The 15,034-nt window shown below is 30.4% G+C and overlaps 1 protein-coding gene across 1 annotated transcript; it reads right to left on the bottom strand.

Annotated features, from left to right (window-relative positions):
* Window positions 1-1,578: 1,578 nt before the first annotated feature.
* On the bottom strand, window positions 1,579-3,450 carry LOC122501547. Its single transcript, XM_043611088.1, has 3 exons — window positions 3,274-3,450; window positions 2,616-3,175; window positions 1,579-2,515 (listed from the first exon to the last, which is right to left on the bottom strand). Exons 1-3 carry the CDS (start codon window positions 3,448-3,450, stop codon window positions 1,579-1,581), a joined length of 1,674 nt encoding a protein of 557 aa, XP_043467023.1.
* Window positions 3,451-15,034: the final 11,584 nt, after the last annotated feature.

The following is a 15,034-nucleotide window of genomic DNA, read 5'->3' on the forward strand; positions in this document are numbered from 1 at the left end:
ATCTTCTACAAATTTTGGCCAAATGACTTCTGTAAGGTCTTATTCTTTTCAAAATTTTATCGTCTTTCAAAATATAAACAAAAAAAAATTTTACTTTTCATGAATTTTATGTTAAAAAATTTTTGTCATTCCTTTGAAAATGGGCGCAAAAATTTGAAATAAGTTCATAGTATGTAAGAAAATTTCCTCGAGGACACTTGTAAACGCTAGTATTAAGGCAAAAAGACCAGTGTATAAATAAATATATGTAAGAATGGATGTCGAAATTTTAACAATTCTAAGAAATATGTTAAACGTTAAAACAATTGCTGTGTTAAAATTAAACATTTTCTTCTAAACGTCCAAAAGATACAATAGGGGAGGGTGGGGCAAGGATAGTTAGTGGCTGTAATGCTTAAATGGCTTATTCACCATTTGCGAAGTTAAGAGTTTATGTTTATAAAACACCTGTTTTTCAAAAATGTCAACGTAATCTTAATCACGCTTTATTATAATCTTGCTGAACACGAATATCGTATTAATTTTCAAAATTTTTAATAAAATTTACGTTGTTCCACAAAATTTAGGAAAAATTGAAATATGGGTTCCTTGCTGCCCCATGGGTCAAGAATAGTTAGACCTAATCGGGAATTTAATTTGACTAGGAAAAACTAATAATTAGTTACCATTAACAATTTTATTAGGAAAATATTACTTTTTGAATCAGTAAATGACTTTTTTTATCAAATACTATTTTTAACTATTAATTCAGATTTAAAGAACAGTATTTGTCAATTTGTAGTACTTTATGCGCTTGTAGTATTTCAATTAATGTATTAATAATTAATACTAATTTTCCACCAGCTTTTGGAGTTATATAGAGTGTAATTTAAACTAATTGTATCGCAAGTACACCCTACGTTACGACTGCTAAAATCTAAAATAAGACCTATATTGTAGGCTGAAAGTAGGTCTTAAATTTTGACAAATAAAATATGACATCAATAGAAATTAATTAATTTAATTGCTTGAACATTTTTTTAATCGTTTCTGCTTCATTAAATTTTTTGTCTAGATATTTCAGAGTAAACTGAAAGAAGAATAAGCTAGAAAACATTTTTTTGTGCATAATATAGGGGAGTGTAAGGTATGGTGGCGCACACTTTGTTTTTTGCATCTCTTTCTCTCAAAAATCAATATTTTTTAAAATTTCAAAAGCAAGCAGTTGCTGACATCTATAGAGCATATTTCTTTTAGTCGCGGTTGTTAAAATTTAAATGGATTGAAATTTTACAGCTCTTGGCGCAAAACACTGATTTTTTTTATTTTTGAATGTTGTAAGGTATGGTGGCGGGTTGGTGTATTCAACTAAAACATTATGTAGATGTTAAATATTATTTATTAAAACTACTGGAAATGATGAAAAATAACAAAAAGAAAAAGTACTGATGATTTAAAGTTTTAGAAAGAATGTTTCACTTCAGTTGTCACAATTTGGACATGTGAAGTAGTTGTTCAATGTTTTAACGCAACTAGCGTGAACTTCTCGACCGCAAGTATCACATATTCGTGAATTGTTGCGGTTGAGCACAAGAGGCATTAGTTCCAGGCACAGAATACAAAAATCTCGATCGACATCTTCTTCTGCTTCATCCTTTTGCCTGTCGATTGTGCCGATGGTGTTTTTCTTTTTGATGCTGTTTTTTTCTTTCCAGCTGTCGTTTTCTTCTTTCCGGCTGACATTTTTTTGATCGAATCGACTTTTTTCTTTTGGTTGTCCAATTTTTTAAGCTTGGCATCATGTTTTGCACGTGTCGTGGACACATTTTCAAGCGATGTCAAAATAGTGGACTTCATCGGCTTTCGACCACGATTTGATTTTTTGGCTGGTGTTCCTAACTTCAACGGTCCAACTGATTTCAATACATCACGTAGAGATGATGTAGAAGTGTCTACGCTCGACATACTTACCAATGTCGATGCACTGGCCAAGCCCGATGTACTGGGCATATCGCGATCTGTTAAAACAACGATACGGCGCTGTTCTTCCGCATTATCGTCTTCAACGCCAATTAGATTTTCCCCACTTGATTCGGCAGCTACATAATCACTTTCGGAAAAAACATTTGGATTAAAGGGGAAAATACCGGTTGTTTTGAAGCCCGACTTGATGCTTTTAGGCGTCGCAGCAATATCTAATGCTTGTTCGGCGATGAGAGGGACGTGATGCAGGTCGTATTTCACGCCAACGTTGTTTTTCTGCCATAAATTGTGCTGTTGAGAGATCACACTCTTGAAAGAAGAGAAGACCGAAACGTCCAGTGGCTGCATTTTATGTGTACAATGCGGTGGAAACGATAGCATGGTTATGTCGTATTCAACTGCCAAATCAAGAGCCGCAATTGACAGGTGGGATGCATGGTTGTCGACCAAAAGAAGTGTTGGCGATCCTTTTCTTGCACCCGAATGTTCGATAAAATGTTGCAGAAATTTCAAAAACTCTTCGGCTGTCATCCACCCACCGCCGTTTGCATAGCTACAAATGAAAAAAATATATTTTCATAGAAAGTAATTACAGCAAGAAACACAAAAAAACAGAAATATTTACAAAAGAAGTATTAACAAAAAATACTTACCCCACTGCTTCGGGAGCCCCATGAGCCATGTATATTTGTTTCATATTCTTTCGGGGAAAAAGATACATTGGCGGGATACACACACCACTTGCACTTACTGCCACCGCAAATGAAACAGTTGTCCCTCGCTCTTGAGACGTCTTCTGACCAACATTTCGAGCGCCTTTTTCGGATATAACTTTTATGACTCTAGTTGGTACGGTCGGGATTCCAGTTTCGTCCATATTCCAGATACGACTGGGCGAATAGGGAGTTTCCAAAACAACTTCCAAATTTCGGAAAAAGGAAGCTACATTTTCCTTATTGAAGGATTTCGCACGGTGTTCGCTAACTTGCTCTGGCGTTGGCAATGTCAAATTACGATGACGATTCATAAATGAGTAGTAATACTCTCTGCTTGCTTGACCATTTTTGTCCCACGAAGAAGGATATTTGACGTTGATCTTTTTAGCATATTCATATGCCATGACCCTCAATTCTTCAATGCTCAAACCATAATAAAGCGAGCTGGCGCGAAGGAGATACTTTTCCAGTTCCTCTTCTTGTTCATTATTCAAAATCTAATTTACAGACATAATCAAAAATAAATTAATATTTTATATAAAAAACATTTAAGACAAGAAAAAAAAAGAAATAATTAAATGAAATCAAAACTTACCGGCTTTGGACCAATCTGAGACAAATTATTCAAAATATCCTTCAACACATCATCAGTTTCTTTTGAAACATCAACATTTGCTTTGTCGATTTTACCTATATAACGTCTAAAGGTGGTTACCGGGATTCCATTTGCTTCAGCAATAGACGTCTTGGAATTGCCATGAATTTTTACCATTTTGATTGCCTCCAACATTTGGTCGAAGTCAATTTTTTTTCAAATTTTGCTTTATGTGACGGCATTTCTGAAAAATTTTAGAAACACGAAAAAACCAATAAAATTGCCACAGAATATGTTATTTGCTGATAATATACACTTCTGTACACGAAAAATGCAAAGACAATTAAAACTCGTGCAAATAAATGATCCGCCACTATACCTTACAAAAATAACGCCACCATACCTTACAAGCTATTGTTGGAAATATGATGGTGTTACTTTCATACAGCACGAATTGAAAAAAATGAAAAATATAAAAAACTGTTGTCCAAGGTCTAAATAATACGTTCCAAATATTTACCTGACTCAATTTTCAATAAATCTTCACTTTGGCACTGTTAATACACATATCAAAAAAAACTTTTTAGTTTCTTTTTCACTACTTCTTTACTAAAAATTACTTAGAGAACAAAACACGCGTTCGCTCATTAATACAACTGCATATAAAATGTCAGTACGATAAAAGACTTCGACTACAGTGATAAAATGTTTTAGATGTGACGTTAACTGTTAAATTTGACAAGCCCGCCACTATACCTTACACGCCACCATACCTTACACTCCCCTACCTTTTGTACCTCCGGGACTTATATGTCCCACTTAGAAAATTTTCTGTAATTCTTATAAAAGTTAACTAATTAATTTGCGATAAATTGCTTTCTATTCCGAATGGATGCTGCTACGATTAAAAAAAAGTGAATTACAAAAATTGTAATATTTATTTTAACCCCTTCAGTTAAAAATTGCTTATGGTCCAAAAACGGTCCGAAAAAGGTAGTTTTTTAAAATTCAAAATGGCGGATCCAATATAGCGACCTATTAATAGCGGATAGTTTTAAAATTGATGCGTTTCAACAGAAATTCATTTCTCGGGGGTTTTCTAGGTCGCTGATTACGAATCTGATGTCAGATTAAAACCATTTTGAATTTTGAAAAACAAACTTCAAATTCGGAATCAGCGACCTCAAAAACCTTAGTATACACTTTAGGCGAAGTTTCACCGTAAAAACCTGATTTGAAAATCTATCTGTAATCAAGGACCCCAAAAAACCTCGAGTAACAGTACTGAACAAAATTCAAGCAATTTTGGAAAATCTCGTCCGCCACAATAAATCCTCCATTTTTAATTTTTTAATTTTATAAATCTGACAACGGATTCGTAATCAGCGACCACAAAAATGCCTGAATAATATTTTGGAAAGACTTTGAATAAAATTTAAAAACATATTGATAATTTGTTGAAAAATTCCGCCATATTGGATCCGACATTTTGAATTTTGTAAATATGACTCCAAATTCGTAATTAGCGAGTCCAAAAACCCCCAAGTAACAACATTCAATCAAACTAATTAAAATTTTGAATTTGTCGTCCGCCTTATTGGATCCTCCATTCTGACTTTTTAAAAACTGAATTCGGATTCGTAATCAGCGACCCCCTAATAAAACCCATTTTCTTTCTCTAGCTGTGGCACAGAAAATTTTGTGGAATGAAGAAATACGACGATTATTATAGTTAATATTCAAAAAATGAATATAACACTCACGAAGCACGATAGTTAACGGGTTACATGGGTTAAAACGACCTGAAAACGTATGTTTCTTTAATAATTTTTTTTCATAAAAAAAATAAATTTTTTTATTTGAACACTTTGGTATCTGAAAGTACACTATTAAATGAGAAAGATATTAAATTTTTTATAAAAAATATTAAAAATCATGCCCGTAGCAACAGTTCTTCGGGCCCCTTTCAAAAAAAAATTGCTTTTGCGGTGGTCAAGATATCTTTTGACTGCTTCATCTAAAATCAAAATACAAAAAATTTTCTGTTAGTGGGTGAATATATCTCGTGATTGAACGAAGGGTTTTCAAAGAAATTGAAATTTAGATGTCTGACAGTGTCTTTTATCAAAAGTTAAAATTTTTAGAACCATTAAGACCATGTAAAATCGGTTCTAATTAACAAAAAAATATTCCTTCGTTCAATCACGAGCTATACTCATCCACTAACAGAAAATATTTGTTTTTTTGATTTTAAATGAACCGTTCAGAAGATATCGCGACCATTGCTTTTTTGGAAGGGTTCTCAAAGAACCTGTAGGTACGGCCCTGATTTTAAATATTTTTTAACGAAATTTTAACAAGTTACTCTCTTAATAGTGTACTTTAAGATATAAAAACACTCAAATAAAAAAATTTATTTATTTTATGAAAAAAAATTAAACAATCATACATTGTCTGGACGTTTTGACCCATGTAACCCCTTAACTCTCTACACTACATACAAGAGGCGATGTCATAGTTAGTCCCGTGAGGGGAAGTAGCTTTTCTCCACCATGCGGCACACCAAGTCGAAATTGAGTCCCGAGCAACCCTTACAGCGGGGATCGCTCGGACCCTTAAAGCCTCATTAAGGGAAACTGTTTATGACTTTTTCTATAAAAGTATAAATTCTTTAAATAGTATCATTTTTAATTTTTCATTCACATATTTAATTTCCTTTCTTTCTAATATGTTGTTTACAAAAAAAGTTAAAATTAAAAAAATTTATTATTTTTTCAGATACATAGAATGAAGTTAACTCTACCAAAAACCTTACATATTATTAAATATATATTTACTGTATAACATAGGTTTTATCTAAATCAATTAAATGATATTTGACCCAATAATTGCAGTATTTAAAGCAAATACCATATAACTTAATTTTTAAATTTTAACATTTTTTTGGTAAACAACATACGTATAAAATCGTGAGAAAGCAAGAAATTTAAATATGTTAATGAAAAATTAAAAATGTTATTATTCAAAAAATTTATATTTTTATAGAAAAAGTCATTAACAGTTTTCCTTAATGAGGGTTTAAGGGTCCGAGCGACCCCTGCTGTGAGGGTTAATCGGGATTTAATTCCAAGCAGCGCTCGCAGCGGGGGTCGCTAGGTTCCTTAATACCTGCCTATTCTTAACATGACATTTATAGGTTAGGAAAATAATAAATTAGAGAATTTAAATCTTAGAATGAATGGATGTTATGTAAAATACGAATTAGGAAATATAAAAATTATGAAAAAGAATTATTTGGAGAAATTAATATTAGGAAAAATAAAAAATCGAATAATAAAAAATTATTTAAAATATAATTTCAGTATGAAAAAAATTATACGAAATAATTATTCGAATAAAATAAAATTATAAAAATTGGTTATTATACAATAAAGAAAATCATATAAAAAATTATTAGATATTACAAAAATTTTGAAAAATACTATTTCGATATAATAATAATTATGAGAAGTGACAATTCGGTAAAGTTATAGTTAGAAGAAATTCAAGTTAGAAAATATAGTAATTATAAAGAAGAATGATTAGAAGTAAAGAAAATTATAAGTAATGTTAATTCGAAAAAGTTAAAATTATTTTGAAAAACATTTATAAGAAAAAAGTTTTATAACAAATAATATTTCGAAAAAATAAAATTTAGAAACTTTAAAATATAGAACATTTACACATTTATTTCGGTAATATTTAAATTATATTGAATAATAATTCGGAAATATTATATAATTATTATAATTATTAACAAATCTATAAAATAATATTTATCAAAATTGACATTTTGAAAATAAAAATATTAGTGTAAATAAGAAATATAAAAAATAATTTTTAGAAATGATAGTTCAGTTATTTAAAGATTATAAAAAATTTTCTTTCGCAGTATTAAACATTCTGTTAATTAGTCATTCAAAAAAATAATATTTTGACAATTCCCGTGTAGAAATTTCGCTGGGGCCCTGATCAGGGCCGCATAGGGCAGATGGGCCGATCTATTAGGGAATGAAACGCCGCGCTCGATGTGGCCCTGATCTGGAAATCCACATTTTCTTGTCGCCCCGATCTGGGCCTGATCGGGCGCGGCATTTCATTCCTTACTATGGCCCTATAGTAGGGTAATTTCTACACGGTTTATTCTTTCGATTAAAAGAAATTATAATTAGTTATTATCAGATAAAAATAATTTCGATAAAATAAAGATTCGGAAAATAAAAATTGGAGAGTTTTCATGCGCCTCATTAAAATCAATAGTAAAAATATGCGAAAAGACTTTTTATGTTATAGAAAGTAAATAAATTCCCATGCAAATAAATATCTCAGACTTCACCACTGTACAAGCGAAGCGTGTAAAATACCAGCACCAAACTTTTGGTCCGACAACTTTTTTCTCTTTAGATTCATCCTAAGGAAGAGAATCCACCATATGGCACTCTTAGCACTCCAAATATTTTTGAGACTGTAATTTTTTGGAAATGTAGTATTTTTAATTTTGTGTGCGGTCGTTTATAATTTGTTTCTCAACAGATGCAATGTTTTGTAATTGTTGTAAATAACTAACTTTTTATCTATTGCATGTAGAAAAAAACAGTTTTTTTAATTTTTGTACCCACTTATGAATAACTAAACATTTTTCTACTATATCTAGAAAGACGCAATTTCTTTCTAATTTTGCAATTTATTAAAATTAATCTAATAAACAAGAATACCAGTACATTTAATTATTTACAATTAAAAAAGAATTTTTTTTAAATTTCAACCAGCATTTAATATTTTTATAAAAAAATAAAACATTCTGCATCTTTCTAGGTGTAATAGAAAAAAGTTGATAAATAACAACAATTATTTGTTTAGACAATGGTAAATATTAACTATATAAAATTTAATTTAATATTTAATTTAACATTATATAATACCAATATAAGCTGCCAAATTTATAGATATTTGCTTTTCTTTATTTTGTTTTTGAAATTATTATAAATTAGCAATAATTATAATTATTTTATTGATATAATTTTGTCAAATTTTTATTTAAAAAAATACTCACAAAGTAATATATAGGTGATTTTCAAATAACTGTCATATTTGCATGACCCCATAGATAAATGACTAATAAACATTTATTAAAAAGATTGTCTTAAGTGTCAGACTACTGTCTAGTTTACCCTAGTTAAAATTAAAAAATAGGGTTAAATTGTCAGGTCCGTGGCATACATTTTTTTAACATTTTGTTCTGAAATTTTTTCGTGATCAAATATTCTGCCAAAATAAATTCATTTTTGCACACTCACTACGAATAGGTTACATGCTTACACTCACTGTTTTACCGATGCTACAATAATAAATCAATAACCTCAAAACATCAAAGCAATTAGAATATTCTGGTCTCTATCCGACAAATTATATAGTGGAGCAGAAAAATAATCGATTAACGGTTGTAACATAGTTGTCTTCTACTGTCCCGTCTGTAAAATTATAAGTAAATACCTTAAATCTCTTATAACTCAATTATTAGCAAAAAGTTTCAATTCTTTAAGAAATCTGATAGCTTCTGTTGCTTTCTAAATAACATACTTATGTTGTGAATCAAGAAAAGAGAAAAATGTCCCCTACTGTCCCGTATAATAGCTTTATTCTTATTATGTAGGTAAGAGTTTTTAAATTCAATGTATAAAAAACAGGAACTTGGCTTTATATGATAAGAAGTTATTTCTATGAATATAGTATAGATATTCTTAATATAATATTTAATCTTTTTTATATATTGTTTCTTTTTCAAATGTCCCCTACTGTCCCGAAGTACCGTAACCAATCTTCTCTCATTTTTTGTATAAAAACAAAAAAAGTTTGTAGTCAACGCAATAGAATAAATACTTAATTATATAAACGCATCTTAACATTTACACAAAAAAAGAAAAAAGTTCATTTATTTAAAAAAATAAAGTTGAACGAAAACCAAACAATAGTGATCATATTCTGCCAAAAAACTGTCTGCCATTAAAAAAAATATTTACGTCTAATGTTATAACCACTATTTCTTTCGATTTTTTACAACATTAAATACTATAGAAAACTTGATTACAAATACAAAATCGAAAATTCACATTTAAACTTTCCTGCAGACTATATTTTACCTTTTAAATGAAATGAGCCATATACTTCAATAACAAAAATGTACTGAAATATGGAATAAATGTCAAATTTGGTTCACTGTTTTAGCGGAAAAACGTCTTATTAAGAAAATGACATTTAATTGAAAATTACCATATTTGTTGCTTTTTTTGTTTCTGTTGCCTTCAATCTTGTTCTGACATTGATCATAATTACTGTGTTGTTGCTGTTGATGATGTTGCTGTTGTTGATGTAGTTGTTGTAGTTGTAGTAGTTGTTGTAGTTGTTGTAGTTGTAGTTGTTAAAAAGGGAATGACGTCCTCGTCGTCTATTTGTACATTCTTGGCTCTTTTTAATTGTTTTTTGCTTTCTATTTTACTCATTTTCTGTAATAAAAATTGAAAACATAAAAACTAATTACAATATAAATTTTACAATAAGTAATGTTTCAGGGTGTCCAGCGAAGACATGCAATAAAATTCCCATACAAATATACACAAATAAGTGAAACTGGACACTTAAAAAAATTTTGTTTACAATTTTCAAGTTATCTATGATTTTTGGTAGATATATAAGTACACTTTTTCCCCCTACAATATTTTTCAAAAAAAATATTAATTTTTGAAGTAATCAGGTGTTTAAGTTTTGGGTCATTTTATTTTTATTTTACTGTTACTTTCAAACAAATAAAGATAATTAAGTGAATTTTATTGAATTAAAGCTTAAAGTTTAAAAAAAAAAAATTTTCCAGGAACTCTAGTCGATTTTCGCCTGCATTTTGTCAGAAAAATTTACAAAATTTATATAAACTAGCAAAGCTTGCGCGCGCGATATTTCTGCTTTTCTCTTATGATAAGACCCTATTACATTGTGTGTATGTAAAAATGTGACTAAGACTTTAAGATGTTTTTTTCTTCTTCTGAAATATTAGAAAAAGATTACAAATTTTTTTGAAGAATATTATAAAACATAAATCCCGAAAACCAATAATTAAATTTAACACGCTAAGCAGTTTTACGGCATAAATATAATAAATTTTTTTATTTTTATAATTATTTCCTTAAATTTTCAGTTTGCTGGAAAACTGTGTTATTTCAATAAATCGTTGTGAGCGAAAAAAATTTGAAAGTCGGATATAAAACATACTTTTCATACCTCAGGCACAAAATAGGCGCTTTTAGATAGCAGCCGACAGGAACTAAAAGCCATTCATTTGTCAACTTGAATGAAAATGGCGACCTTTTTTTCCCATAGGCAAAAAACAGCTAGTACCATGCGTTATTTTCCTCATGGGAAAAAAGGCCGCCATTTCCATGAAAGTCGAACAAGTGAATGACTTTTACTCCCTGTCGTCTGCTATCTGAAATCGACACTTTTGTGCCTTTGGAATAAAAAATATCGTAAGTAACACGGAACTTAAAGGCTGCCAATTTATTTACAATGATTTTTGTGCCACTCGTTACGGTCTCGACCTCCACTCGTGTCACAAAAATCACCGTAAATAAATGGCTACCTTTACGTACCTTGTTGCTTAATATACTATTCTTAAACTCGTATAAACTATGCTATATTGTAAATATATTAAACAACTCTTTAAACGTCTGGCAACATTGCACATAATTTTCTACTCAAAACTAAATGTAAACAAGTCATACCAAACATTTGCAACCAACCAAGTCAAATCACAAAATAATGGTTTCTGTTTCGATTAGTTTAGTCAAGCGATAGAAAAACTTTATACAAATTCATTACACATTAGATGAATTATTTCATTGAAGTATACTTCCTTCTTTGCTAAAAGATTGACACCGAGATTTATTGATAGTCATGATATAAGCCGAGGTATAAGCTTAGGGGCCGTCCATAAACCACGAGGTTAATATGAATAATATGAAACAATATGAAACAAAAATTTTTACTTTATGCAATTGACCTTAATTTTGTTACTCGAGAGTTCTAATACCAGTCAGGTAGGTGTAAATGTCCTAGGAACGCTCACTGACAATTGACTTCTGTTTTAACACTTGCGCCGACTCACAACCTGCGAGCGTAAATAGAAAATTTTTTTAATTTCTTTTCCCCATATTATATTAGCCATTTTGAATTTTTGAATGCAAACATCGTATTCGTAATCAGCGACCTTAAAAACCATCGAGTGACAAATTTAAGATCAATTGCATTAAGTACAATTTTTGTTCCATATTGGATCCACCATTTTGACTTATTGGAAACTAAAATCGAATTCGTAATCAGCGTAATCAAAATTTAAAAAGGCGATCGAAAGATTTCAAAGTTTACGGGTTTAAAATTTTTTCGTTGGCCATTTTGGAGCCGCTATTTTGGATTTTTTAATTTTGACTAAAGATTTGGATTAAGAAACCTAAAAATCCCCCGAATCAGCATTTTCAGCGACCCTAAAAACCCCCCAAAAAATTAATAAATTAATTATTTATTAATAACAAATTAGTCCAATTATTGATAAATAACATTCTTATTTAACAATTTTTACTTTTTTTAATTAAATCGTGACCAAAAAAAAACTTGACGCACGCGGGAATTGAGCCTACGACCTACTGACTACCAGACAACACTCTTACCACTATGCTACGGGACCTACTTGAAAAATATTGTTTTATTGTAGGTGACTTGCTGACTTGCTTTTGATGATTCAATAAATTACACAGGCCTTCAAATTTCAGACTTAGAAACGAGATAAGTCATTTCCAATGTAATTTGTCACCCTGAATCCAAAACTGGCAGCGAAATTGCTCTATCACGTCAGGATTCTGAGATATTCTAACCTAAAACAGTAAAAAGGCCATTTTTGGCACCATTCGACTCTCCATAAAATCTACAAAAAATTTTTTGTATCATTGGAACAAATTTTAAAGGAAAGTACAATTATTCACCTTTCAAAATATTCTACACCTGATCCGATCCGACTTTTTTTTACTAAGATACAACAATTTAAAGTTTAGGTTACACGACCTAAAAACTGAAAAAAGGAAGAAAAGAATGATTGGAAAGTACTTTAACTTAAGCATCTGATATCTGATTCTTAATATTTTGGGATCGTTGATTAGAAAACCGATGTCGGATTTTCAAAATTCAAAATGGCGGATCCAATATGGCGGCTGTCAAAATAAAAAATTGATCGGATTCGCTTGAAACTTTTTACTCGGGGGTTTTTGAGGTCGCTAATTACGAATCCGATGTCAGATTTTCGAAATTCAAAATGGCGTATGTAATATGGCGACATATTTTTAAAAAATTTAACGGATTCGCTTGAAACTCTTTACTCGGGTGTTTTTGAGGTCGCTTATTAAGAATCTGGTGTCACATTTTTGAAATTTAAAATTATTGTGGATCTAATATGGTATTATATGTTAGTAAAATCGAAGAACGTAAAATTCGAACATTTAGGGCATAATTTATACACTCTTTTAGTAAAGAAAATTAAAAGTTTTATTTTTCTTTATGAACCTTTACACATTTTTCTACAAAGGATCTTCGTATAGTTGGTTTCGTTTTTAGAATATAATACAGAATCACTCCTTTGCTTATATCTGGACCTGTAAATACATCTTTTTTCAATTTAGATATCTATAGGTGTGGAAATCTTTTTTTCAAGTACTCAAAAGACTTCGAATTTTACGTTTTTCGATTTTACTAACATATAATACCATATTAGATTCACAATAATTTTAAATTTCGAAAATGTAACACCAGATTCTTAATAAGCGACCTCAAGAACACCCGAGTGAAGAGTTTCAAGCGAATCCGTTAAATTTTTTAAAAATATGTCGCCATATTACATTCGCCATATTGAATTTCGAAAATCTGACATCGGATTCGTAATTAGCGACCTCAAAAATCCCAGAGTAAAAAGTTTCAAGCGAATCCGATCAATTTTTTATTTTGACATACGCCATATTGGATCCGCCATTTTGAATTTTGAAAATCCGACATCGGTTTTCTAATAAACGATCCCAAAATATTAAGAATCAGATATCAGATGCTTAAGTTAAAGTACTTTCCAATCATTCTTTTCTTCCTTTTTTCAGTTTTTAGGTCGTGTAACCTAAACTTTAAATTGTTGTATCTTAGTAAAAAAAAGTCGGATCGGTTCGGGTGTAGAATATTTTGAAAGGTGAATAATTGTACATTCTTTTAAAATTTGTTCCAATGATACAAAAAATTTTTTGTAGATTTTATGAAGAGTCGAATGTTGCCAAAAATGGCCTTTTTTACTCTTTTAGGTTAGAATATCTCAGAATCCTGACGTGATAGAGCAATTTCGCTGCCAGTTTTGGATTCAGAGTGACAAATTACATCGGAAATGACTTATCGCGTTTGTGGGTCTGACAAAATTCTAAATTTTGTAGGCCTGTGTTATCAGAGGTAATGTAAGGAAGAGGAGCCTCGGATAATCGAAAATTCGGATAATACAAACTAATGAAAGTTTTAAAAAATTTAATTATTTTTTATGTGTTAATATAAAATTAATCGACAAAAATAAAAGAAATTTTAAATGCACTGAACATAAATAGTGGTTCTGTGAAATTTTTTTCCAGACTTGGTGGATCCGTCCGTTTTATTTCAGTTATTCCGCAATATCCGAGCATGTTTAGTGCCTCGGATAATCCTGAGTCTCGGATAATCGAAGCTCGGATAAACGAGGTTCTACTGTACTTTGATTTAATGTTATTAATTTAATTAATTTTTCTTAACAATAGTTTTAAACAATTTGAAATTAAAAAAAGTTCTCAATGTTTTTGAAAGATTAAATTAAGTTGTATTGATGCGCAAAACTCCCAGGATTCATTTAAAAAAATCAAATATCAGTAACCTTCATAATTAACTATATTAATTTTCATACTCATTCTGTTTGTCACAGTATGAGAGAGAAAGCATAATGAAGATAAAGAGAGGGATGTATTGTCTCTCCTTTTAGTTTAGTGTAGAAAGGAAAGAGAAAGGAATAGGTAAGATAGTAACGCCTATTTCTTTGGTTTACAGAAGAGCATAATGTTTTTTCCATTCTCCGTGTTAGGTAGAAAGAGAGGAACAAAAATTGGTAGGGGAAAGAACAGTGGGGAATTTAACTTTCAAGCCAAAATACGAAAAGGGCGTCTTATTTCCTTATTGGCTAATTACACACGCCGACAAAATTTTGGCGAATCTCATAACCAAGAACCGGACAATACTTTTCCGAAGGTTTTTGACGTGCTTAATCCGAAACTGACCTCAGAATTGCCCCATCACGTCAGGTTTTTGAGATATTTTAACCTAAAAGTGTCAAAAACACGTTTTTTGTGCATTTTTGAAGTCCTGTACAATCAACAGAAAATTTTTTTTCTAAAAGTTATTTGCGGCATCTGAATATACTATTCTTCCCTTTTAAAAAGCTTTTTAAAACTTGAAAAAATCTTTATTTTTCACTGAGATATCGTCATTTGAAGTTTTTGAATCTGGTCAGTATACGAATATTGACCAATTTATCACATTCAAAAACTTCAAATGACGATATCTCAGTGACAAATAAAGGTATTTTAAAGTTTCAAAAGGCTTTTTAAAGGGGAAGAAAAGTACTTTCAAATGCCGT

This window comes from Leptopilina heterotoma, unplaced genomic scaffold (genome assembly GCF_015476425.1).
Source record: "Leptopilina heterotoma isolate Lh14 unplaced genomic scaffold, ASM1547642v1 Lhet_2105, whole genome shotgun sequence".
Lineage (NCBI taxonomy): Eukaryota > Metazoa > Arthropoda > Insecta > Hymenoptera > Figitidae > Leptopilina > Leptopilina heterotoma.

Coding starts and splice junctions, on each gene's coding strand:
- LOC122501547 (XM_043611088.1), bottom strand. CDS start 3,450: ATGGTAAAAATTCATGGCAATTCCAAGACGTCTATTGCTGAAGCAAAT. Junction 3,176..3,273: donor CTCAGATTGGTCCAAAGCCG/GTAAGTTTTGAT, acceptor TCTGTAAATTAG/ATTTTGAATAATGAACAAGA. Junction 2,516..2,615: donor GGGGCTCCCGAAGCAGTGGG/GTAAGTATTTTT, acceptor TTTCATTTGTAG/CTATGCAAACGGCGGTGGGT.